At 41.8% G+C, this 24569-nt stretch overlaps 1 protein-coding gene across 1 annotated transcript in view; it reads left to right on the forward strand.

The window, feature by feature from the left end:
* Window positions 1-24569, forward strand: part of LOC133133288 (uncharacterized) — a 38475-nt gene that overhangs the window by 1385 nt on the left and 12521 nt on the right. Inside the window, exons 2-6 of the mRNA XM_061249394.1 lie at window positions 161-293; window positions 10538-10652; window positions 10767-10822; window positions 10974-11175; window positions 11597-11743. Coding sequence (XP_061105378.1) covers window positions 161-293; window positions 10538-10652; window positions 10767-10822; window positions 10974-11175; window positions 11597-11743 — 653 coding nt within the window. The remainder of the gene's footprint in view (window positions 1-160; window positions 294-10537; window positions 10653-10766; window positions 10823-10973; window positions 11176-11596; window positions 11744-24569) is intronic.

Consider the following 24569-nt stretch of genomic DNA (forward strand, 5'->3'; position numbering starts at 1 on the left):
ACTTATTTTAACATATTTCACTATGGAGTGTGAAGGCGTTCGCGCTTACTGGCCAGTCATACTTCATGTATTTCCCCGTGTTTAGCTAAACAGTTGGTATTAGCTACGCGCAGCACTACAGTGTTTCTGAAGACGCACTACACGGTTTCTTGAAACGCAGGCTGTGTAAGACCAATAATGCACAGGCGGGCGAATCTTTGCCAAGGATCAAGTCTACCGAGCATTCGCAGTGAAAATTCGATTCTGGGCCACCATGGAAGACGGCACCCACACGCTCAACCGAGTGTCTCCAGGTAGGGTGGTTTCAGGTTGAGTGGGACACTTAAAATTGTGGTTACTTTGCATTTGTCAACTGCGGTCACGCCATCTGAACGTTGGTCAACTATGCCCATTTAAAATTGTGGTGCGCTTCTACAATGCGCTTTGCGGGGAATCGTGTTTTGACGTATGGCATCGATGGCATGTGTACCTGGGATAGTGGTCTTCAAGAATCTACTGGTCTTTCCAGTAGTAGGGAGGACAACCGAAAAAAATATTTCCGGAAATCAACATGAATATTGCGATTAAAATATCAGTTCAACCTTAAATTTACGTATTGTGGACATAAATTGTCCGTATCTGATATTTTAATGTGATATACACACTGTTTTAGTGACTTTTAAACTCGCATTTTCTTAGCGTTCTATCAATGATAAGAGTAGGACTCAGACGGCACCGAAAACGGCACCACGACAATCAAGTGTTCCATTTGAGAATTATTAGCGTTCTGGAACTTCTGTTCGCGTGCATGTAAACAAATGCCATTCTTCTGTGCAATTACTAATGCAATGACTACAACAGGCTTTCCTTTCCTTAGCTAAGGAAAGTGGCTATCAAGCGTTCTTAAATTAAGAGCTAAGATCTTCCGGGGTTAGTTTAATGACTTCCAGTTTACATTGACTTTACATGACCAAAAAACACCTTTATTCGTATATTGCTGATTTAAGGGAGAGTTTTAAAGTCTGCTGGGTCCAAATCCTCGGGTGAATGCAGGTCTGCGATGCATATTAAAATATGGAAGATTGTTTTAAAATACACGTAATTAATTCATTGGAAATGGATGACAAAGCGTCGCTGGGGCAAGACCATAAGCATTTGGCCAAAATGTTGCACTCGTCCAAATGTTCATAGAAAGGACACTAAGAACAAGGAGGACTGCGTGCATTTTCATATATGGAAAAACAACATGGAACTGAAAACTGATATTATAAATGAAAAAAAAATTAAACTAATTAAAATTCTGAAGCAACTCGGAAAAAAACATTAAAGAGAAGTAAGACCTAAACATTTTGCCCTATCCATTAAAATACAGAAATAAAAAACGATTTGAATAATTAAAAAGTCTACGTTTGCCCTCATCACTGAGATGTAGCCGGTCAGGGCAGTAAAGTGACGTAATTGGGCGCGAATGCTTCAGAAATAATCCATTGGTCCTAAGATAAATGACACCCTCTTTTTGAAAGGACAGATGCTCCAGTAGCCAATTTGCTTCTTTTACGGTAATTTTTGTAGAGGCATCGTCCACCGGCCGGGGTAAAATGGAGCATATAGCAAACCTTACTTCATACTGACATACTCCACTTATCCTATCTATCAGTTCCAGCATTCCCCTGAGGATGTCGTGAAGGGAGTCCCCGCTTGCGATGTTGTTTGTTCCAATATGCACCAGCAGCAAGATATTCTCCCGGATGTGAGCAAAGTGATGCTGGTGCTGGTGCATGGTTCTTTGGAGGGTCGTACCCGGGTGTAACCACAGGGTCACACCGGGCATTGACTCCTCCAAGCCCCTCAGCATGCTGTCGGAGAGCACACACACACAACTCCACATTGGGCTACATAAGCCAAACATATATATACATATATTATTTTAAAAATCTTTCGCACAACCTAGCGTAGGCCTGTTGCTACCTCGGCGGTGTACCGAGACGCTACACTGGTAATATGATTGCAGTATGCAATAATAGCTCTGATATTCATTTGGTTAAACGATATATTTAGCTGTACTCTAATTATAATTATACCGTTATTACCCTGGCTCCCTGCCCTCCTCTGGCGCTACAGTCATGTCCAACCAATCAGAATAGTTTAATTTGCTTACATTATTCGATCACGTGCAAGGGGTAAAATGGCAGACGTAATTTCGACCAGTTTCTTGCTTTTTCTGCGCTGACCAGTAATACCCAGAGTCGTCAATGGAAGATAGCTATGCTATATTGTCCAAGCTCACGATACCGTGCTAGGACCGTTTTAACTGTAAATGGGAGAGCAGTTGCTGGAAGATGTTTGACTGTTAAAGCATGAGAATGAGAGAACGAAAAGGTAAAACCGACCAATGCAAATGTCGATACTATATTGGAATGCATACAATCATTAACACGGCAAAGCTAATGCTCCTTGCACTAATTACTACTACTACTACTACTACTACTACTACTACTACTACTACTAGATTTCAGTAAAATTTTAGTAAAATTAAATTTGCCCTCAGAAAACAAGTCATAGGTCTTTGACCTCATTGATACATGCTCTTGGCAATCACATGATTGGCTGCATGGTACTGTCGTCATCATTGGGCATTTCACACTATGGAACAAAGATGGCTTAAATACTTAAAAAACACCTTACTAGAACATAGAACAGAACAGAATGGGTAAAGAAGGTAAGTCATTTAAAATACAGCTGCCCTGGAATTAAATATGGCCAAAAGTTTCTAAGTGGTGCTGTTCAAAATGAATAGCAAATAATAAATATGTTATTAGAAAACAATGAACAAATAATGTTCTTTAGAAAACAATAAATGGCTTTTGGGCAACTAGATTCAATATGATTCACCTCCCTTTCACTTAATAATACATTAGTAACAAGGAACTTTTTTTTTTTTTTTTTTGTGTGAGTGCCAGTGTGTGAGTGCAGTGTAAACAAGGTTCTGAGTGTGGGTGAGTATGTGTGGCAGTCGGGGGAGCAACTATATACTGAGCACCTACCCTACTAAGCTTCCATCTCAACACCAATAAAAGTAACATGTTTTACCTGTACTATAGAATATCTAGGGCTGACAGCTGGCTTAACAGGGAGTTACCCTCTCGGGGCCCCTGTCTCATATCACCAGTTGCCAGTCTATAAACATTTACTAACTTTTTAATGTTATTTTATGTTATAGGCACTTTAGTTAAATCTAAACCGGTGTATTGTTCTCCTATATATCTATTGAGGGCTGACAGCTGGCTCAACAGGGAGTCACCCTCTCAGGCCCTCGGTTTCATATCGCCACCTGTCATTCCATAACTATTTAATAATAAAAAAATGTTTTCTTAAATATACAATTGAAGTCTACCTATCTAGAATTGCCTATTTAGTCAGCGGTTTTGAATCGGAGCTGCGACTGCTGAGTCTTTATTTTTGTTCGCCCTGTCTTTTATACTGGGTTGTACTTTTATTTTGGGTTTTCCCCGGTCCGGGCTAGGAGTGCTAGCCTTTACGCACTCATTTTTGGTTGTGATTTTCACCCTGGTTTTGTAGGGTAGTTTTTATTTTCAGAGCCGTTATTTGGGGCTCTTCCTTTTATTTGTGCGGAGTTGTCTCCGTGTTCAGTGCTGTCTCCTCTACCCCCCGGGGTCTTAGTGGCGGGCACGTTTGTGTGTCCGCTTACAAGGGATTACCCCTTAGTCGCACCTGGCTCTCCGCACCTCCTCAACCTCACAAGAACCAGTTAATTAGATTTGCCTATTTAGAAACATCTATTTATAATTGTCTATAAACAACTGCCTATCGAAACGGTTATTGAGAATCGCCTATTTAGAAATGGCCTATTCACAGTCTCCTATTGTGTCCTGCCCATTTAGAATTGACTATTAAAAAACACCTATTTGGAACAAAAAGGGTCCTAAAACTAGCCTATTATCTGATTTAGCATATTTTCATGATAAAATTATAACTTCATTTTCAAAATAATCTAGTAAAAGTGGGTACTCTGCTACAGAATTACCCTTTTCATCATCCTCCTCTTCTTCGTAATCTATGAGGAAGGAGTCTTTACCATTAAAATTAATTACTTTGCCTGGCCACCAGCAAGCACTACCATCTTCTGTGCTAATAAATGTTCAATTTTCTTCCCAACCAAGTCCTCTGGACTCACAGGAATGAATTGTATTCGGACCATAAAGGAAACCAGTACATTTTCCTGTAACCGTCATATTTTATTATTTTATTTCTAAAGTTGTATGTATCATGTACCTGTCTATGGTCTATTACAGTGGCATTAAACCGTTTAACTATTCCCTCTTCAGTGAAGGCATGTTTTACACGTTTGCCTAGTAATTGTGTGGGACTTTTGATGCTTGGAACTCTAACGACACCTAAACCACCTAAACCAGCTCGCTTCCATCCCACATCCCTCAAAAACTCTTCTTTTTTCTGTGCAACTAAACCTACAGGTGTAGCAGAAAATGTTTCTTCTACCTTTATGTTGCACGGCTCAGATAATGATACTACACTCTTCAGATTACTGATTAGTTGGTCTAAACTGAGCCTTTTTCCATTTTTGGAGATCTTATCATTTTTTTGACCCATAACAAATCTTCTAAACATCAACTGTGTAATTACAGCTGGAAGTTTAGCAGACTGTTCTAAAACTTCTATGTTGTTCATTTCTAATACACTAGTCCAGAGCCCTCCGTGTTTACCTAACTCGACTGTGATTTTTTCCTTTTTATGAATGTCTTTTTGTGTTTGGCGATCATGTTTTTCTCTAAGTGCTTGCAGCCGGTTTTCTCTTATTTTGAACATTCGTTCACAAAATGTGGCTCTCTGCTCTTTCACAGATGTTCGTGCAGTTGCAAGAACCTCTGACCTCTTTTTGGAATCTAATTTTGAAAGCCACTCCCACGTTTTATTTTGCTTGAACATGATCATGCCTTCTAGAGCTATTTTGCTGGCTGGATTTTGTTTTAAGTAAGTTATCGAACATACCAAAGTCACGCTCACAAGCGGCATTGGTTTTGGGAGCAGGTGCCATTGTGCTGTATTCATCTAATGGTACATCATAATACCTCCCATGTTCAAGATGATCAGCGACCATCCTGCAGCAAACTTTAACAAGACTCGCAAACACAAGTTCTGCAACTTGCTGGGTCATGTCATCAAAATCTCTTGTTGTAGTTTCAGTAAGTTTTTGAAGGATAAGTCCTCTGTGGACATTTATGTCATCAAATAGATGGACCTCCCCCTTAATAAAGTTGCTGCTGTCTACCTGCCATTCTTTAAGTTTTGAGACGAGTTCTCTGTAACGGCTATTCATTTGAAGAACATGCTCTTTTTTAGAGAGAGCAGTCCAAAGGGGTTCAGTAACTAATTTAGATATCAAGCCTAATGCTCTACACCCTGCAATAAATTGCACAACACTAAATCTGCATGGAGGTAATAAATGCCTGCAGCGTTGTAAAACATCACATTTGTGCGATACCAATGGTACATAAGCAGAACCATTTCTGTTAAGCAAAAAAGTTCTCAATTGTACTGGTTTTCCGCTTTTTTCGCATCCGCGTTCTTGGACGGCCTTACCTACGGTTCTAATTAGCCTAACTGTGCCACTCTCTCCAGATATTTTGTGCGTATGATTGTGCTCCGAGCTACGTACTTTATCATCGCCGAAAATCATTAATTCCCACATGTCTAACGTAACACCCGCCTGATGGGCAAGTCCATCAATTAAGTGCATACCGCAGAACAATTCATTGACCAGAGAAAGCTTTCTTTTTTCCATGTCACTGAATTGTTGAGTCCACATGGCTCAGGCAGTAAGAGCAGTCGTCTGGCAGTTGGAGGGTTGCCGGTTCGATCCCCCCGTCCGGGCTGTGTTGAAGTGTCCCTGAGCATTACACCTAACCCCCAAATGCTCCTGACGAGCTGGTTGATGCCTTGCATGGCAGCCAATCGCTGTCGGTGTGTGAGTGTGTGTATGAATGGGTGAATGAGAAGCATCAATTGTACAACGCTTTGGATAAAGGCGCTGTATAAATGCCAACCATTTACCATTTGTTCAAATCCGTTAACTATTTCGGGCAGGATTTGCATTCTATATTTAGATAGAATTTCATTAAAATTTTTTCTCGGTGCATGCCCTATCACCCACTAAATTGGTCATTTTAAAAAATATGTCTTTTTCGGAATGGTTAGCATTGGTCTCACTATTGCTGTTTATAACGTCGTGCACCATTTCAACAATTGTGTCGAATGTGCATTGAGCAGAACCTGACGATTGCTCACAAAGTCCTAAATGTAGCCGACTCCCATCTTTAAAATAAAGGCCTGCAGTTCCATATTTGTGCCCTAATTTTGAAGTACCGTCAGTTGTCAGCGTGATTTCGCTTTCTTGTAACTATCTATCTTTAATTTGTTGCAAGGAAAGACGTCTTGCCTCTAATGCAACATATTTACAAAACGACTCGCTTGGCAATCTATCAACAGTACCACCCCCAACGGTGCTCAACACGCAGTCTACTACCTCCGGCGCTTTTGACGCACTAACCCCCAACGCAGAAGTTAATTCCAATATTGTCTGAGGAGTTTTGTCATTATATTTACCATATTCAAATAACGTTATGTTCTTGTTTGAAGTGACTCAATTTCATCACGCAGTTCTGTGCATTCCGACTGCCAGAATTGCCCCTCTTGGTTGAACTCATTTTTCCCCGCAAATCGGATTTTTCTAATTTCCTTTTGGTGTAAGTAATTTTCTTAGATTGTTGTTTGTTGGCGCATCTAAGTTCGTGAAACTTTTCATGGAGATCATCAATGCTCTCCAAATGCTCTTTTTCAGCACTTAATTCATTTTTTTCCCTCTCCATTTGGCGCATCCGCATCATGTCCAGTTCAACACGTTTTTCCAGGGCATCGATTTTTTCATCCTTACGTTTTAATCTCTTATTTACATTTCTTACATTGAATGCATTTATTTTCTCAGTTGCGTTACCCAATTTGTTTTTTAGATGCTTAATTTCAGTCTGTGCTGCAAACAACATTTGACCTCTCTCTTTACGCTCTGATTTTAATCTTTCTATTTTATCTTCCATTAATTTGCACTCCAGTTCAGCGCATTTATAGCTGCTTAGTTCATTTCCTAAATCGATGATAACTTCTTTGGTTGTCTGTATGAGACGGATTTCATCGGCTGTGTCCCTGTCTTGGGGCAAACTGGTTTGCGTATCTGATAATGACGCAACTGAACTCCAACGGGGTGCATCAAATTTCTGGCGACTAAACGATTCTCTCTCTCTACTTTTTAAGCTCCGATGCTTGTCGTACTGCCGCATGATTTTTGATAATATTTCTTTTTTATAGGCCAGTCTGTCCGTGTTACTACCATTAATGTCAAGGTCAAAATTAAATTTGAATATGTCAAAAATAGTTTCTATGAGAGGCCTTCCATTAGTGCTAGGTTTTTTAGCGCGTGAAAAGTTTACAATCTCGAATACTGCTCCATTTGTCAGTAAATTAATATTTAATTTATTTGAACACACTACAGAATTAATTTCGGAAGTTATCCCTCTTTGCAGTATTTGCCTAAGAATAGTTGCTCCTCCTCACCATTAGTTGTCGCAATGAATCTGCCAGCAGAGGTTCAATGTCTCGCGGTCATCTTGGTAGTTGGCTTGTGGTTCGAACTGTCAGAATTCTGGAAGATAGCCAGGTCAATATTTTCATTGGACACTTGGTATGTCCCACCTTATAAGTCCAAAGTCCCTGGTTACTTTTCAATAGTTTAAACGGATTTCGATAATAGACAAGTCAGCCTCCAATCATGTTAAAGCTTTCAAGCGTGCGTCAAAGTTTTTTATAGATTTTTAAATGGCGCCACGTATTGAATGTGGTTTCCATTTTGGAGGAATTTTCAATCCCATAATTCCAAATTCGTTCAGTAAAGTCACGCAATCAATGACATATACATTCAGTGAGCAGTTTATTAGGTATTTCTTAGATACCTAATAAACTTCTGTTTCTGTAGCCTATCCACTTAAAGGTTCAGAGACTCTTCTGCATACCAGTGTTGTAATGCTTGGTTATTTGCATTATTGTCACTAGTCAGGCCCCTCTCCTCTGACCTCTCTCATTAACAATTCATTTTTGCCCACAGAACTGCTGCTCACTGGATGTTTTTTGTTTTTAGCACCATTCTCCAGAAATAATGTCACGCACCTCTCCTGGAATGTTTAACTTAAGCATTATTTAAGCAAATGTTTGTAGGCTACTCTTTCTATCTGGTTTGTTCTAGCCTGGTTCCCTTTTGTGCCTTTTTTTTGTGGACTCACTGGGTGCTTCTTTTATCCCTGTACCCTAAATTCATGATAATGTTGCGAGCATAGACCATATTGTGAGCAGCTGCCAATGGCGTAACTTTGGGTTGAATAGGTTTTGTGGTCCTGACCCAGGGTTCATGTTCGTACCAGCACATTAGACGTTTCAGAGGTCTGTGGGTGTCAAGCCATGATGTATTTCAATTGTGACTGAACTAAAGCACAATAGATGGATAGATACAAGGCAGGATGCATAGGATAACAATTACACAATTAGCCAGTTCAGTGTAGGATAGCGTAGTAATAATGTTGTTGTATTGTGAAAAAAAAATTCTACATTTTCTTCCCATGCTCGGTCTGTGATGCAACAGCTAAGCTGAGCTTGGGTTTACCCACCTTTTTATTTACCACTACAGCCCTGAGTACATCGGTGTGGCTTCCCCCATATTTTTTAATGCATAAACATGAACTTCATTTACATTTTATATTTTATGTGGATGGATGGATTTTAGTCATTTGGCAGACGCTTCTAATCATTTCTAAGTGCATAGGTTCTTCCATAAGTTAAAGTATCACTTCCATAACTAGTAAAAATTTTAAAAAAAATTGGGGTTATACAAGAGGGATATCAGAAAGGGGGGGGGGGGGGGGATCAGGAGGGAGGACTAAGATACAGTTTGAAAAGGTGTGTCTTCAGTCTGTGTCGAAATAGGGGGAGGGATTCTGCTGTCCTGACAGTGGTAGGCAAGTCATTCCACCACTGAGGAACCATAACGGAAAACAGGCGTGAACATACAGCTCGACTGCTAGGTGTTCGTAGTGAGGGAACCATAAGGCGACCAGAGCTGGCAGACCGGAGTGGTCTAGCTGGGGAGTAGAGAGTGATTAAGGATTGTATGTAAAGTGGGGCAGTCCCCTTAGCAGCCTGAAATGCCAACACCAGGGCCTTGAAGCAGATGCGTGCGGCAATAGGAAGCCAGTGGAGGCCAATGAGGAGCGGGGTGACATGAGCTGACCTGGGCTCACTGGTGATCAGGCGGGCTGCAGCATTCTGGACCAGCTGGAGGGGCTTGATGGCACAAGCTGGGAGACCGGCTAGGTGGGAGTTGCAGTAATCTAGGTGGGAAATGACAAGTGCCTGGACTAGGAGCTGGGTGGCTTTCTCCGTCAGGAGATGACGGATATGGTGTATATTGTAGAGGAAGAACCTGCAGGTTCTGGCAGTGGAGGATACTTGTGGAGCGAGGGTGAGGTGGTTATCAAGAGTCACCCCCAAAATTCTTGGCCGTATGGGAGGAGGGAACTTCACTTCAGTAGATGCATAAATTTATTGAAGGGTAAAGTTGTGCATCTAATCAAATGCAGCAATTTAGTAGCAAACAATAAAATGTCTATTTATAGTTATGTTGATGACATACAGTTGATCGACCTTCAAGAAATCTGATGTTAGCTAGTGGTGTAGGGGTATTAGCACAACACAACATAGCGTCAATCCAGAACTTTGAAATGTTGCACAGTACCAGTGGGGAACTTATAGTAATATTTACAGATAATGATATTCAGACAACACACCAACGAATAAAGCCATACATACATTCAACCAGATACTATTTATGTGCTGGTCAACTATATCCATGTCAGGCCTAACAAACTACTATGTGTCCGTGGTACTATGTAGCTGGCATAGTCATATATAAATGGAGCGAAATGAAGTACCCGTCTCACAGCCACGCACTAGCCACTAATTGTGACAATGGCTGCTTTTAAACAGAAACATTCCTTGTTTTTAAAAAATATGTGCTTCAAACAATGGAAATCACAATTGAAATGCATCATTGCTTGACACGCAGACCTCTGAAATGGGTAACCTGCTGGTCGATATGAGCGTGAACCCCGTGGTCAGGACCCAAAACCTATTCAACCCAAATCTAAGCCATTGGCAGCTGCTCACGATATGGGCTATGCTCGCAACACTGTCATGAATTTAGGGTAGAATTTCAAATGAGTGCCCAGTGAGTCCACAAAAGACCGGTGTGAAAGGGAAACAGGTTAGAACAAACTAGATGGCCTATCAACACTTGCAAACAATGCTTAGACATTCCAGGAGAGGTGCATAATTATATTTGTGAAATAAAGGTAGGTAAATGGTGTTTACGTGCAGTTACCATCCACTACACCCCTGGCCATAACTCTATATATATTAACAGGCACAGAGATGATGTTCAGATCCCAGATGTCTCTGAACAACAGCTGGAGGATGATGTCATCATAAATCCAGGAAGGCTGGATTCTGTACTGCCTCCAAATAGTACAAATTATCAGGTAAAAAGCAACATTGCAGGAAATGCATAAATTCATAGACAATGCAGAAATCCTACTGTTTTCACACAGTACACTAACAAACATCTTTTCTGCAATCTTTATCCCTTTCTATAGGACAGATCTGGAGTGACTTATAGGGGAGAATTTGAGACCAAAATGAGACAACCAAAGTATGTTGAATTTTGGTGGCTTTAATTCATGACTGCATCCATAATGTATGTTTTCATTACTGCCAGTTTTTATCAAAGAAAATACAGTTTAGTACAAGAATCAGGAATGGTGAAGTCCCACCTCTAGCATGTTTTACATTTACATTGGCAGCATTGCAAGCAAGAGAAGCTGTTTGCCACTGGCTGAGTGGCTCTTAGATGACCTGTTGCAGGATATGGTGCATGAAGTCACTGTGGAAACCATTCAAAGATGCACCAGAGGCTTTGTAGACTCTTTCTTGGCTGAGGTGACCATTCGGCGATGTGCTGCAGATATCATATCTGAGATGGTACAGCTCCTCTTACATGGACTGGTGAGTTGCAAAGTCTTATGCACATTTCAAATTAAAATTAAAATATGATTTATTGGTGTGAACAGTACTGAAACAGTACTGCGAAAGCATACAATGCCATAAAATGTAAATGAATAGTAACAAGAATGTCAACTACATGAGAGATGTCTAACTTACTCATTTAACCATCTTTTTGTAAGATGTTTACATATATAGTCTTGTACATTAGCAAAAAGACAAACATTGAAAAAAGACGAATGAAGAATGGCAATGAAACTTGATCTGATATATGGGGGAAAATGTAATTTTGTTGCATAAGGGAACTCCACGCACCAGAAGAGTAAAGGCAGGTAGAATATGATTGTTTATATTGGGTGAGCTAGACTGGGAAGCTCAGCTGCCATTGAAAGAGTTGTATTCTTTGGGTTGCGGGGTGTTGAAGGTGGAGGAGATACAGAGGGAGAAGGCTGCGGATGGTGTCATAGAAGCTGAGTTGCTTCCAGAAGTCCTTGTCGAAGAAGCCAGGGCTGTAGCCCTGTCAGAGATGGCTAGATGTGAGTCCCAGCTGACGGTCCAGCAGCTCTCTCAGGTACAATCTCCTGCCCATGACAGATTTTTAAATGCACTCTACAGCAAGGATATACTGATTGGTTGAGTGGCTTGTAATTTCAAGTACACTTGTGTACTTGTGCTTCTTCAACTCTTCGCCATTGCAATAGCTAGCTTATTCCTGACACTAGCTTCCTTTTGTGGAAGGTGGAACCAGCAAAGTAACACACTGACAGCCATTATCCAGCTGAAAAACTGTAATTACAATGTGCAAAGGGAGATTTGTGAGGAAAGCATCCGACAAAGACTTTTCAACATAATAATTACAAGTGAGGGTTTAAGTAGCCTGGTCAGAGGAGTAGGGGAGAGTGTGGTAAGTTGAAGATTAATCTTCAAAATTAAATTTTTGTACTGATAGAGGAGAGAATTGCTACTAGCTGCAATCCTATTTTAAGCTGATCTTGAGATATAGCCATAATTAGCACACATGTCAGTTTGGGGCAAGTTGTTTCAATGAAATTAGGGCAAGTTTTCACATGTGAAAACTTTTCCCCACTATAAATTGACACAAAGACCTTGCTCAAAAATCACTGAGTATTGTATAATCAGCAACTAGGTTTCTTGTAATAGTAATGTTATTGTAAATTAATTAATGTATTAATATATGTTAGAGCAGCAGGCAAATCCCTGGACTGCACAAGACAGGCTTTTGCGGGGCCTTGATGTAACGGACCTTGATGCAGGCATCAGTTTGTTACAGTTGCACATCGAGGACTGGGGTTTGATTCCTGGTCCTGTCAAAAAAGCTGAGTTTGTCCGGCTCTCATGGAGCGGCATAATTGGCTCGCTGCTCGAAGTGGAGGGACTCACAGGGACTAGTAGGGATCGTCGCGTGCATGCACCCCGGTGCACCTCGGAATTGCGGTTGCAGGCTGTGAGAAGACGGCTTGAAGAAGGCGTGTTGTTCTCCTTCTGGGCCGCTGAAGGGACAGGGTCGTAAGCGGTGTATCCCCAGTTAACGCTAATTGGATTAGATAGGGTACAATTGGCTACCAAATTGGGAGCAAAAGGAAAAATTGAAAAAAAAAAAAAAAAAATTTATAAGACAGGCTCTCTAAGTCTGACCATCAAACTGATGCTTGTGCACAAGACCAGGGAATTTATATTTGCCAGAACTGTGAATCTGTTAGATCAGTTAGATAGTAGACTACAACTGCTACAGTATTCAGAGACTCGTTGATTATTGAGGGGGTAAGGGGGGATGTTCTGCAGTTGTTTGTCTTGGGCATTGTTGGTGGTCGCAGAGGATCAACACTGACAATAACGGGGGTTGTGTTCTTATTTGTTTGAAATTGAATGCGACAACTTTCCCCATCAGTGCACACCCTCTACTTAACTACGTATAACTCTGTACTGAAATAAATTATGAAGATGTCATGAATACAAAATATGTTCATGGGGCTTCATTCTTTCATTTGGTATGACATATATTCTATTGTGACGTACAGTACTGTGCAGAAGTCTTAGGCACCCTAGACTTTATTATTTTTTGTGTGTGTTAGTATAAAAGAACACATTTGAGATTTACAAATATTAATTTTCCAAAAGATTACATTTTACAGAGACATTTTTGTATTTAATTTTAAAAAGTAACATATTACTGTAAGCAATTGACTACCTTTTACATAAAAACCTGATCAAGGCTGTCTGAGATCAGAAGCAAGGAGCCAACCAAAGTCTGCAGAAGAACTGTGGCAAGTTCTCCAACATGCTAGGAACAACCTCCCTGCTGATTGTCTTATAGAACTGCAAGACAGCATTGGCAGAAGTGATCTCAGAGAAGTGATGCAGTTTTAACGTCAAAGGGTGGTCACAAAAAATATTGATTTGATTCAGTTTTGAACTATTCTGTCAAATTACTCAAATGTAATGAAAAATAGTATGTATATTTAGGACCTTTCATTGAATTATTTTTGAAAGAAACTTATCTGTGGGTGGCACAGATGGTGCAGTGGGTAGCACTGCCGCCTCACAGCAAGGAGGTCCTGGGATCGAATCCCCGTCGGCTGGAGCCTCTCTGTGTGGAGTTTGCATGTTCTCCCCGTGTTTGCGTGGGTTTCCTCCCACAGTCCAAGACATGCTGGGTCGGCTGATGGGAGAATCTAAATTGCCCATAGGTATGAGTGTGTGAGTGAATGGTGTGTGTGCCCTGCGATGGACTGGCGACCTGTCCAGGGTGTATTCTTGCCTTTCATCCAATGTATGCTGGGATAGGCTACAGCCCCCTGCAACCCTGTTTAGGATAATGAATGAATGAATGAATCTTATCTGTACAGAATGTTATACAGGTGCCTAAGACTTTTGCACAGTACTGTGCTTGAAATGAAGTTAAACCAAAAACAACTTAATCAGAATAAAACTGTCAATGTGATATACCGTGGTTTTCTGTTTCATTTGATGTTAGCTGGGGAAAGACTACTTTCTACAGAAGGGGACAGCAGAGCAGCATCAGAGTGTCATTTTTGTGTCAATCTGTAGAGAAAATGATTTGACGTCACGCAGCATTGTATTTTGGGGGGGACTCAAATTGGCATCACCCACAGGTCGAGTTTCTCTCGACTCTGAACCTGTAATTAATCGGTCATCAAACATGAAAATTATCATTTAAAAAATTATATTGTCAGCTGTCAAATCGGGTCTTGGTGTAAGTGCATTTTGAATTGCATCACAGAGGTCTATAGAGAGTTTTTGTCCTGACATGCAGTGTGAATTGTGCATGTCAAGCCAATTTATTCTGCAACAAATTGTCACTATTGAGAACACAAAATATGTTAAAAGCACAAAAGCTGCTCAAGAATTAAAATCAATTTCCTGCCACCTAGAACCATAAATTACATACAAAAGATATTCTCGTTACAACATTAACACCCCAGTACAGCAGTACTGGTATGTTAGGATCACATACCAGTACTGCTCTCTGATGTTTATTTAAGCATCTCCACTGCAAGCAGATGTGCGTGATTTGTTTTTCTATTTGCATGTCAGCCAACTGGGATAATACATAATAACTACACTATAGGCGTTATTCACTTCTTGAGTTTCACAAACAAAAAAAAACAAAAAATCAGTCGCCAAGGCATGACTAATTTGACTCATATATCCGCTTGTGTCCTCATGCAAGGACATTTTCGCATTCATATCATACATTTTTCTTACTTTTTTCGAAGGAAGGGCTCATACGAATGTGCCACATTGCAGTGGCTAATCTGGTAACCAGAAAAGATAGTTGTTTTTGGATTTATATTTACATTTTTGTCATTTAGCAGACGCTTTTAATCCAAAGGGTCTTACAAGTGCATAGGTTCTTCCACAAGTTAAAGCATCACATCCATAGCTAGTAAAATACACAAGTGTTGTTCTAAACATATAGTCATCAGAAGTGCAATTTATTTATTTTTTTGGGGGGGATTAGACAAGAAGGATAGGGATATCAGAAAGGGGGGCGGGGGAAATCAGGAGGGAGGACTAAGGTATAGTTTGAAAAGGTATGTTTTTAGTCTGCGTCGAAATAGGGGGAGGGATTCTGCTGTCCTGACAGTGGTAGGCAAGTCATTCCACCAATGAGGCACAGAAAACAGGCGTGAACGTGCAGCTCGACTGCCAGGTGCTCGTAGAGAGGGAACCATAAGGCGACCAGAGCTGGCAGACCGGAGTGGTCTAGCTGGGGAGTAGGGAGTGATTAAAGAGTGTATATAAGGTGGGGCAGTCCCCTTAGCAGCCTGAAATGCCAACACTAGGGCCTTGAATCGGATGTGTGCGGCAATAGGAAGCCAGTAGAGGCCAATGAGGAGCGGGGTGACATGAGCTGACCTGGGCTCACTGGTGATCAGGCGGGCTGCAGCATTCTGGACCAGCTGGAGGGGCTTGATGGCACAAGCTGGGAGACCGGCTAGGTGGGAGTTGCAGTAATTCAGGCGGGAAATGACGAGTGCCTGGACTAGGAGCTGGGTGGCTTTCTCTGTCAGGAGATGACGGATATAGCGTATATTGCACAGAAAGAACCTGCAGGTTCTGGCAGTGGAGGATACTTGTGGAGCCAGTGTGAGGCAGTTATCAAGAGTCACCCCAAGATTCTTTGCTGTACGGGAGGAGGAAACTACAAAGTCCTCAACAGTGAGTGAGAGGTCGATTGTCGGAGAGGACTTAGCAGGGATATAGAGAAGCTCAGTTTTGGCAAGGTTAAGCTTCTGGTGGTGGGAAGTCATCTACACAGAGATATCGGCCAAGCAGGCAGAGATCTGTGTGGTGACCTGGGTATCGGGGGGGAAGAAAATAAAGAGTTGGGTGTCATCGGCATAAGAGTGGTAAGAAAAGCCATGGGAAGAGATAACAGAACCAAGAGACATGGTGTATAGCGAGAAGAGGAGAGGACCACGAACTGAGCCCTGCAGGACTCCAGTTTGTAGGGGGTGAGGGTCAGAGACTGAGCCCCTCCAAGTCACCTGGTAGGAACGACCAGAGAGGTAGGAGGAAAACCAAGCAAGTGCAGACCCTGTGACACCCATCCCAGACAGCGATGAGAGCAGAATCTCATGGTTGACTGTATCGAAGGCGGCTGACAGGTCGAGGAAGATGAGGACAGAGGAGAGGGATTTGGCTTTAGCAGAGTGGAGTGCCTCAGTGACCGCAAGTAGGGTGGTCTCAGTGGAGTGGCCACTCTTGAAGCCGGACTGGTTGGGATCGTGGAGATTGTTGTGAAGAAGATAAGTGGACAGTTGGGAGCAGACCGCCCCTTCCAGAGTTTTAGATAGAAAGGGAAGAAGAGAGACGGGTAGGTAGTTGTTCAGAGAAGAGGGGTCAAGAGTAGGTTTTTTGAGCAGGGGAGTGACTCTGGCCCTCTTCAGGGAAGAGGGCATGGTGCCGGAAGAGAGGGAGGTGTTGATTAGAGAGGAGAGAAAAGGGAGAATGTCATTAGAGATAGATTGTAGAAGGGGAGAGGGGATTGGGTCAAGAGGACAGGTGGTCAGGCGGTGGGATGTAAGGAGTTTCAATGTGTCGGAGTCAGAGAGGGGAGAAAAGGAGGCTAGGGAGTTGGGGAAGGTAGGAGGGTCAGCAGGGGGAGAGGGTTGGGAGAAGGAATTGCGAATGGTGTCGACCTTCTTTTCAAAGAAGGAGACAAAGTCATCAGGTGTGAGTGATGAGGGAGGTGAGGGGGGAGGGGGGGCCAGAAGAGAGGAGAAGGTTGAAAACAGTTTGCGGGGATTAGAGGTGGCCGCGTTAATTTTCGAGTGAAAAAAGGAAGATTTAGCTAGAGAGACAGAGGAATGGAAAGATGATAAGAGGGCATGGAAGGAAGCCATATCACTGGGGAGACAGGACCTTTTCCATTTTCTCTCCGCTGCCTGCAGTTTGGTTCTGACAGCTCGTAGAGCATCAGAAAGCCAAGGACTGGGAGGGGAGGCCCAAGCTAATTTGGTGGTGAGGGGACACAGAGAGTCAAAAGAAGATGAGAGGGAGGACATGAGAGTTGTAGCAGCATCATCGGGAGACAGTCGAGAGAAAGACTCCACGGATGGTAGAGAGGAGAGGATTGTAGATGAGAGGGTGGAGGTAGACAGGTGGCGTAGGTTCCGCCGACAGGTGACAGTGGATGGTGGGAGAGATGGATGGGTGAGAAAAAGAGATGAAGGAGTGGTCAGATATATGGAGTGGTGTTACAGAGAGGTTGGTTGTTGTGAAGATGAGGTCAAGAAGGTTGCCTGCTTTGTGGGTGGGAGGGGAAAGTGTGAGGGTAAGGTCAAAAGGAGAAAGGAGGGAGAGAAAGGTAGACTGGGTGGAGATTGAAGTCACCCAGGAGGATGAGGGGAGTATCATTGACTGGTGAGGAGCTAAGGAGGATGTCCATCTCATCCAAGAAGCTCCCCAGAGGACCTGGGGGGCGATAAACAACAATAATAAAGAGATTGCATGGGAAAGTAACAGAAACCGCATGAAATTCAAAAGAGGAGAAGGATGAGGAGAAGACACTAGATCTCCATGAGGATGAGATTAGGAGACCTGTGCCACCTCCTCTGCCAGAGGTTCTGGGTGTGTGGGAAAAAGAGAAGGCAGAGGAAAGGGCAGCCGGGGTGGCCGTGTTCTCTGGTGAGAGCCGCGTTTCAGTTAAGTCAAGGTTGAGGTGGGAGGCATAGGCTGATATGAAGTCTGCTTTCTGGACGGCGGACTGGCAGTTCCAGAGGCCACCAGCCACACAGAGATCAACACCAGCAGATCTGGGAGGGAAGATAAGGTTTGAGATATTATGGCCAGGCGGCACGGATGGTGCAGTGGGTAGCACTGCCGCCTCACAGCAAGGACGTCCTGGGTTTGAATCCCCGTCGGCCGGGGCCTCTCTGTGCGGAGTTTGCATGTTCTCCCCGTGTCTGCGTGGGTTTCCTCCGGGTACTCCGGTTTCCTCCCACAGTCCAAAAACATGCACGTTAGGCTGATTGGAGAGTCTAAATTGCCCGTAGGTATGGGTGTGTGAGTGAATGGTGTGTGTGCCCTGCGATGGACTGGCGACCTGTCCAGGGTGTATTCCTGCCTTTCGCCCAATGTATGCTGGGATAGGCTCCAGCCCCCCTGCGACCCTGTTCAGGATAAGCGGGTTCAGATGATGGATGGATGGATGGATGGATGGATGGATATTATGGCCATGTTTGCGGGACGCAAACCTCCTACCTGACTGGGACCTGGATAGAGGAGAGAGGACAGGAATGGGAAGGAAACACATGGAGGGAACTAGGGAGGACAAGAGGAATCCTACGCAGTGAAGTGAGGGCAGGCAGCAAAAACAGAAACACTCATATCAGGCTCTCAGACACCCGTAGATAGACACCCACGACTTTGTACGCCAAGGAAAGTAGACGAGGCTGCCGCACCTAGCTGCTGCTGGTGCGCTACACAACTGCTTAAACCACTAGCTGACGCTGAATCACAGAAAATGCTACCCACCCACTGGAGAACACTAATGCACACTGAAGTGAGTTCAGCTGTGCCAGTAATTATACCCTGAACAGGGTGCAAACTATTGGCTCCTCCTACAATAAAAGCTGTGGCCTGCCAGCCAGTGAAAACAATAGCCTAACTCAATAGCCTAGCTCACCTGAGAGAAACAAACACACAACCCAGTTTCACTGTAATCTAAATAAACACCACTTGCACTAACTAACAAACAAACAAACAGCAGAACAACACTATAGTGACAACTAAACTTAATTAGAAACAGCACAAACAAATGATACTTAACTAATCCAGGAGAAAATGCTACCAACCCACTGGAGAACACTTCCCCACCATACTGTCACAAGGGAAGACCAATACCATGTCACTCTATGCTGAAGTGGATCACTTATGTGAAAAAGTACGTACCAAGCACGTTTTATGAAAATTGAGGGAATTAAGACTACACACGCACAAAAACCAAAGTTAAACTGGAAGTAGGGGGCAGCCTGTAGTGTAGTGGTTAAGGTAAATGACTGGGACACGGAAGGTCGGTGGTTCTAATCCCGGGCTAGCCACAAGAAGAGCCGCACAGCCGTTGGGCCCTTGAGCAAGGCCCTTAACCCTGCATTGCTCCAGGGGAGGATTGTCTCCTGCTTAGTCTAATCAACTGTACGTCGCTCTGGATAAGAGCGTCTGCCAAATGCCAATAATGTAATGTAAAGTTACATAATGTGTTAGCTAGCGCTATATATATATATTATATACCTTTACACTAGCTTTCTATTTCGATGGCTAACATCAGCTAGCTAGCTAACTATAATGTTATTTGTTCCAATTACCAAGCTAAGTAATGTTAGCAGCCTAAAGTTGGCTAACATAAACCTGAGAGGATGCCAAAATCATAATTTATATTTCTGTGACCTTTCAGACAAATAAATGTAGCTAAATGATAGAAGTGATAGTAGAAATGATAGAAGTGACAATAATATTTTTTTGTCTGAAAAGATATACAGAGTACCACTCAAAGGTTTGGACACACAAAGCCCTTTTCTGGCTTTTTTCATTAATGTCTTATTTCCACTGTTTGTAATCAAGCAATTCATATGTGGGCAAAGTGCAGATTCCCATATTTTATTAAACTATGTTTTTATACATTTTGGTTGTACCATGTAGTAATTACAGCACTTTTTAGACATAGCTCCCCATTTCAATGTTTGAGACAAATTGACATAATGTCAAATAAAATAGTCATGTATTTGGTTGCATATTCATTGCATACCATGACTTCCTGATGTATGTGACCTATCAACATCACCAGAGTCTGGCGGCCTGTAGCATAGTGGTTAAGGTAAATGACTGGGACACACAAGGTCGGTGGTTCTAATCCCAGTGTAGCCACAATAAGATCCGCACAGCCGTTGGGCCCTTGAGCAAGGCCCTTAACCCTGAATTGCTCCAGGGGAGGATTGTCCTGCTTACTCTAATCAACTGTATGTCGCTCTGGATAAGAGCGTCTGCCAAATGCCAATAATGTAATATCTTGTTGTCCTACAAGCGATACTATAACTCTTTGCATTTGATCTCAATGGGGGGTGGGACTAGATTTGGCTGTAAATTATGCTGATACAGTATAAAACACAAGTCATCAAGGGTCCAAGGTATCAAACCAGCCTCAAACAACCGTGCTGCTACTAGATATACAGTAGATACTTCAAGGATTGTTTCTCCTGAATAATTCTTCCATTGAGTTCAACTGAAAAATTTGTCAGGATAAATGTCCTTTGTAGTATCTCCGGCATATCTGGCAGCCGCAGGATGGTTTGAGGCTCATCTGATACCTTGGACCCTTGATGACATAAAGCCATTTAGCCAACAAATGTGTTCCATACTGTTTTGGCGTAATTTACAGCTGAATCTAGTCCAAGGTGTGTCCAACTTTTGACTGGTCCTGTATACATTATGATTGTGGTTTTCTAGTTACACGAGTAGTTTAAGATTTCTTTAGCTAATTAACATTGCTTACAGTACTTTCAGGCTGTTCTGTTGCACAAGCCGCGCTGAATGAAATGTCTCTTTCATAGAACTTGTGATGGCGCCCTCTAGAGTAACTGAAAATGTCTATCAGAGCTACAGTAAGTGCAGTTAGACAACGTCAACTTTCTTTTTTTATACTAGCACATTCTTACTTCATCTAAAATGAATGTTTTAATGAAATATGAAATAAGAGTATGCTACTGAACGTGACCTGTTCTATGCATATAAAAGAACTGCAAAGTCAAACATTTATTCCTGTCCTACAATGACATTTTTAGCTGTTTGATTCAAGATTAAGTTGTTTTACTTCATTCATGATTCACATGTTGTGACAAACAAATTGGACATCCAACAGAATGGCTCTTGGCCAAGGTTGTGACAGACCCACTAAACATATTTGAATTGATTTTCTTATAGTATTTGTCATAAATAAGCCATTTTGAGTGAAAGAAGAAAATTTGGTTTTAAGGTAGAGAGAACTTCTTCAAACATTATCCAAAATATACCATTTGAAGAGGTTTTGGATACCAAAAGTGCCTCATCTTGGAAAAACACTTGCAAAATGTTACTGCTTTTAGATATCTACACTTTCTTTCTAGTGGTGGACATGTTGGGCATGAACTGTATGCAATAATTATGTCCCTCGCAGATTTAGATTTAGTGTGATAAATATTAGCACGTCAATATATTACATTTTTGCTTTTTATGAAGACTATGTGTGTACGAAGCATACTTTCTCATGTGTTTCTTTGGTTTTTATATTTTAGTACTTGATGTGCCCTTCAAATCAGCCATCATCCATGTCTCTGTTACAGGGAAACAGCTTTATTTAACAGTATTGAAAACAGGCCTGGGGGGGGGGGGGGTAAAGGCTTAACGGGTTAATTATTCTTCTTTCTATATTACCATTATTTCTCAAGATATTTAAGGTTTTCCAGGGGGAAATCCCATAGAGGATGAATAGTGGAATGTTCCAATGGCCTCTGGTTGCTGAACTGCTGCCTCTCCAGCTGTTGTTGTCACCAGGCATACGCTCAAGACAATAAACTTTTTTTTTTCAGCAAACGGTTACAACTTTGAGTGAACATTCCTTTTAGTTTTAGTTCACCACCAATTCCTTTTTAATACAAATGGATGTGACTGAGGTCTAACAATGCATGCCAGCTGATTCATATTTACCTGTGATTTATTTTTTGAGATAAGAACAAATATTATATTAATTAAAGATTATTATAACAGTCAAATAATTGTTCTCTCTGCATTGTCCCCATCAGCAGCCATTTTTGCTTTGCCATCTTGAACGCTCATCAGGCTCTCTAGTCCTTCCAACTTCTCTGATTGGCTGTTATCAAAACCTAGCAACCCCCAAGTAACACCATAGCTACACCCTAGCAACAATTTTGCAACATCCTAGCAACTACCTTCCAAACACCAGGTACACCCTCGGTTTAGCAGTAGTAGCAATAATCAACTGTTTTGCCGTGATCCAACTCCGCATTTTCTTTCAGAAATGCACATTCCTAGTAAAAAATAAGGACCTTTAATTTTATCCCTGGGTGCGAGTCCCTTAATTGTAACAATTAAGTAAAAAACCCTGTATTTCAGTTGCTGGACACCTTATAATGTACTTACTTTACCCCACAATATTAATGTCTTCTTTTGTTCCAATAACCATAAAAAGTCAAACTGTGCATATTTTCCCTTAAAATCCATTAATAGCTCATTTAAGGTGTAAACTGAAGGAGTTTGATTTCATAATGTGGAGAGTATGCTTTATTGTTTGCAAACTGCTACAGTTGAAGTCAAGGCACGGTCTGGAAGATCAAGAAAGATCTCAGACAGAATGGTCCGAGAAATGGTCAGAAGAACCCACACATCACTGCAAAAGAGCTGCAAAAAAGAGTAGCAAACCAAATATGTTTAAAGGTCAGTCCAGACATTGAAGTTGAAGAGCGGTTGGGTATTCCAGCAAGACAATGATCCAAAGCATACCTTGTAATCAACCATGAAGTACCTCCAGGAAAGACAGAGATTTCGGAGCTAGAGGTGTTCTGGCAGGAAGAATGGGCAAGAATTCCAAAAGCAAGAATTGAAAGACTCTTTGCTGGCAACAGGAAGTGCTAGCTGGCTACAGGAAGGAGGAATTGCAAAGTCCTAACTGACAGGGCTCCCAAACTTTTGCACAGGGCCCTTTTCTTTTTTATATTATATAGCTTTATTGGACAGTATAGTATAGAGAGACAGGAAAAATTGGAGCGAGAGAGAGGGGAAGACATGCAACAAATGTCAGATGGTCGGATTCGAAACACCGACGTTGCGGCTCGCAATGAGCATGCAGTCAGTGCTCTACAGGCTGCGCCACCGAGACACCCAAGAATGTTAATTTTATACCATTTAGAGGGCAGGCTCGCTTCTGTTCACTTATATATTAATTGTAAAAGGCTTTTTGACCACATTTTTGGACAGTACTATATATTGCACAAGCAAGAACTAGAGTTGTGTTTCTTTTGTTTCATAGAGAGCATAGGAACATCCCTACTCGTGAACAAAGACTCAATGGCAGAGGCGCTTGGTCAAACCACTAAAATTTAAGTTATAATATTGTTCAAGCAGAAAAGCAATTGTTTATATTTGTGGGAAAATGTTCATTCAATTATAGCTTAATGAATTCCATTATATTTAACATAATATTGGTTTTATCCTTGGAACCTTTATTTAGAACATTTCAGACCCTCGCAAAATCCCTTACTGATGCTAGCTTCTCACTGTATTTGCTAAGCTAAGCATGTGATATGCGAGTGACCAGCCAAGTGAGTTGCAAATCCAATACCATCCTTGGGAAATCAATGGCTGGCTTTTACCACGGCTGGCCTCATTTACTAGTGTTTGCCAGCTTTGATCATGATTTACATGACTCTGGCCTTTCAGTAGTTGTATTTTTGGCACTTAGAGTTGTAACTACGGTTCCATATATAATTTCTATATCTACAAGGCATAAAAATGGAGAAAAAAGGCTGCATATGTTAAACAAAAAGGACAATACTCTATGTTCACACATATGGATAAAATATATACTTTTATTTCAATACATTTACTGTTATGTTTCAATGGTTTTTGTTTAGTAATCTCATTTCTTCTGAAAACACGGGTGCCATAATTATTGGCACCCCTAACAATTAATGCAAATAAAATCAAACAAAGTGAAATTGGCAATACAATTTTACTTTAATTGTTCATCACAGTCTATACAACTATATTGCGTCATTCCATCATTTCCTATTTCACTATAGGATATGAGGTAACAAGCATGCACAATTCCCTTGTCAACCATCAGCATGGGAAAAGCCACAGAACTGTCAATTCTGAAGACACAGATGTAAATTGACCATCAAGTCTGGTAATGGGTACAAAATAAATACATAAAATGGTTAAACATACTGCTTAGTGCTGTGAGGGCAAGAATAAAAAGGATCACCCTTCAGAGACTCTTCAGAATAGGACATTTGATTTCTAACAGTTCATGAGAGTTAACCAACACTCCATCTGGGCTTGCAGAAAGCCATGGATCCTTGGCACTCACTACTGTGCCTCTACTTCCCAGGCTAAACCCACAGCTCTCCATCCATTTGTAGGCAACCTGCTCATGGTCGCTGCCATTCTTGGTTGCCGAGTTGCCATGGAAACCAGGGAAGAGATGCTCCCGCACAAAATTGTCAGGATTTATTGAGGTGCGTACAGGAGCCTTCTTTGCTGAGCTTGCAGTGAAGCGAAGCGTACGTGCGTCATACCATACATATGAGGCACTCTGTGACCTTTAGTGACCTCCTCCAAGCTGGCATATTTACACT

Source organism: Conger conger, chromosome 7 (genome assembly GCF_963514075.1).
Source record: "Conger conger chromosome 7, fConCon1.1, whole genome shotgun sequence".
Classification (NCBI taxonomy): Eukaryota; Metazoa; Chordata; class Actinopteri; order Anguilliformes; family Congridae; genus Conger; species Conger conger.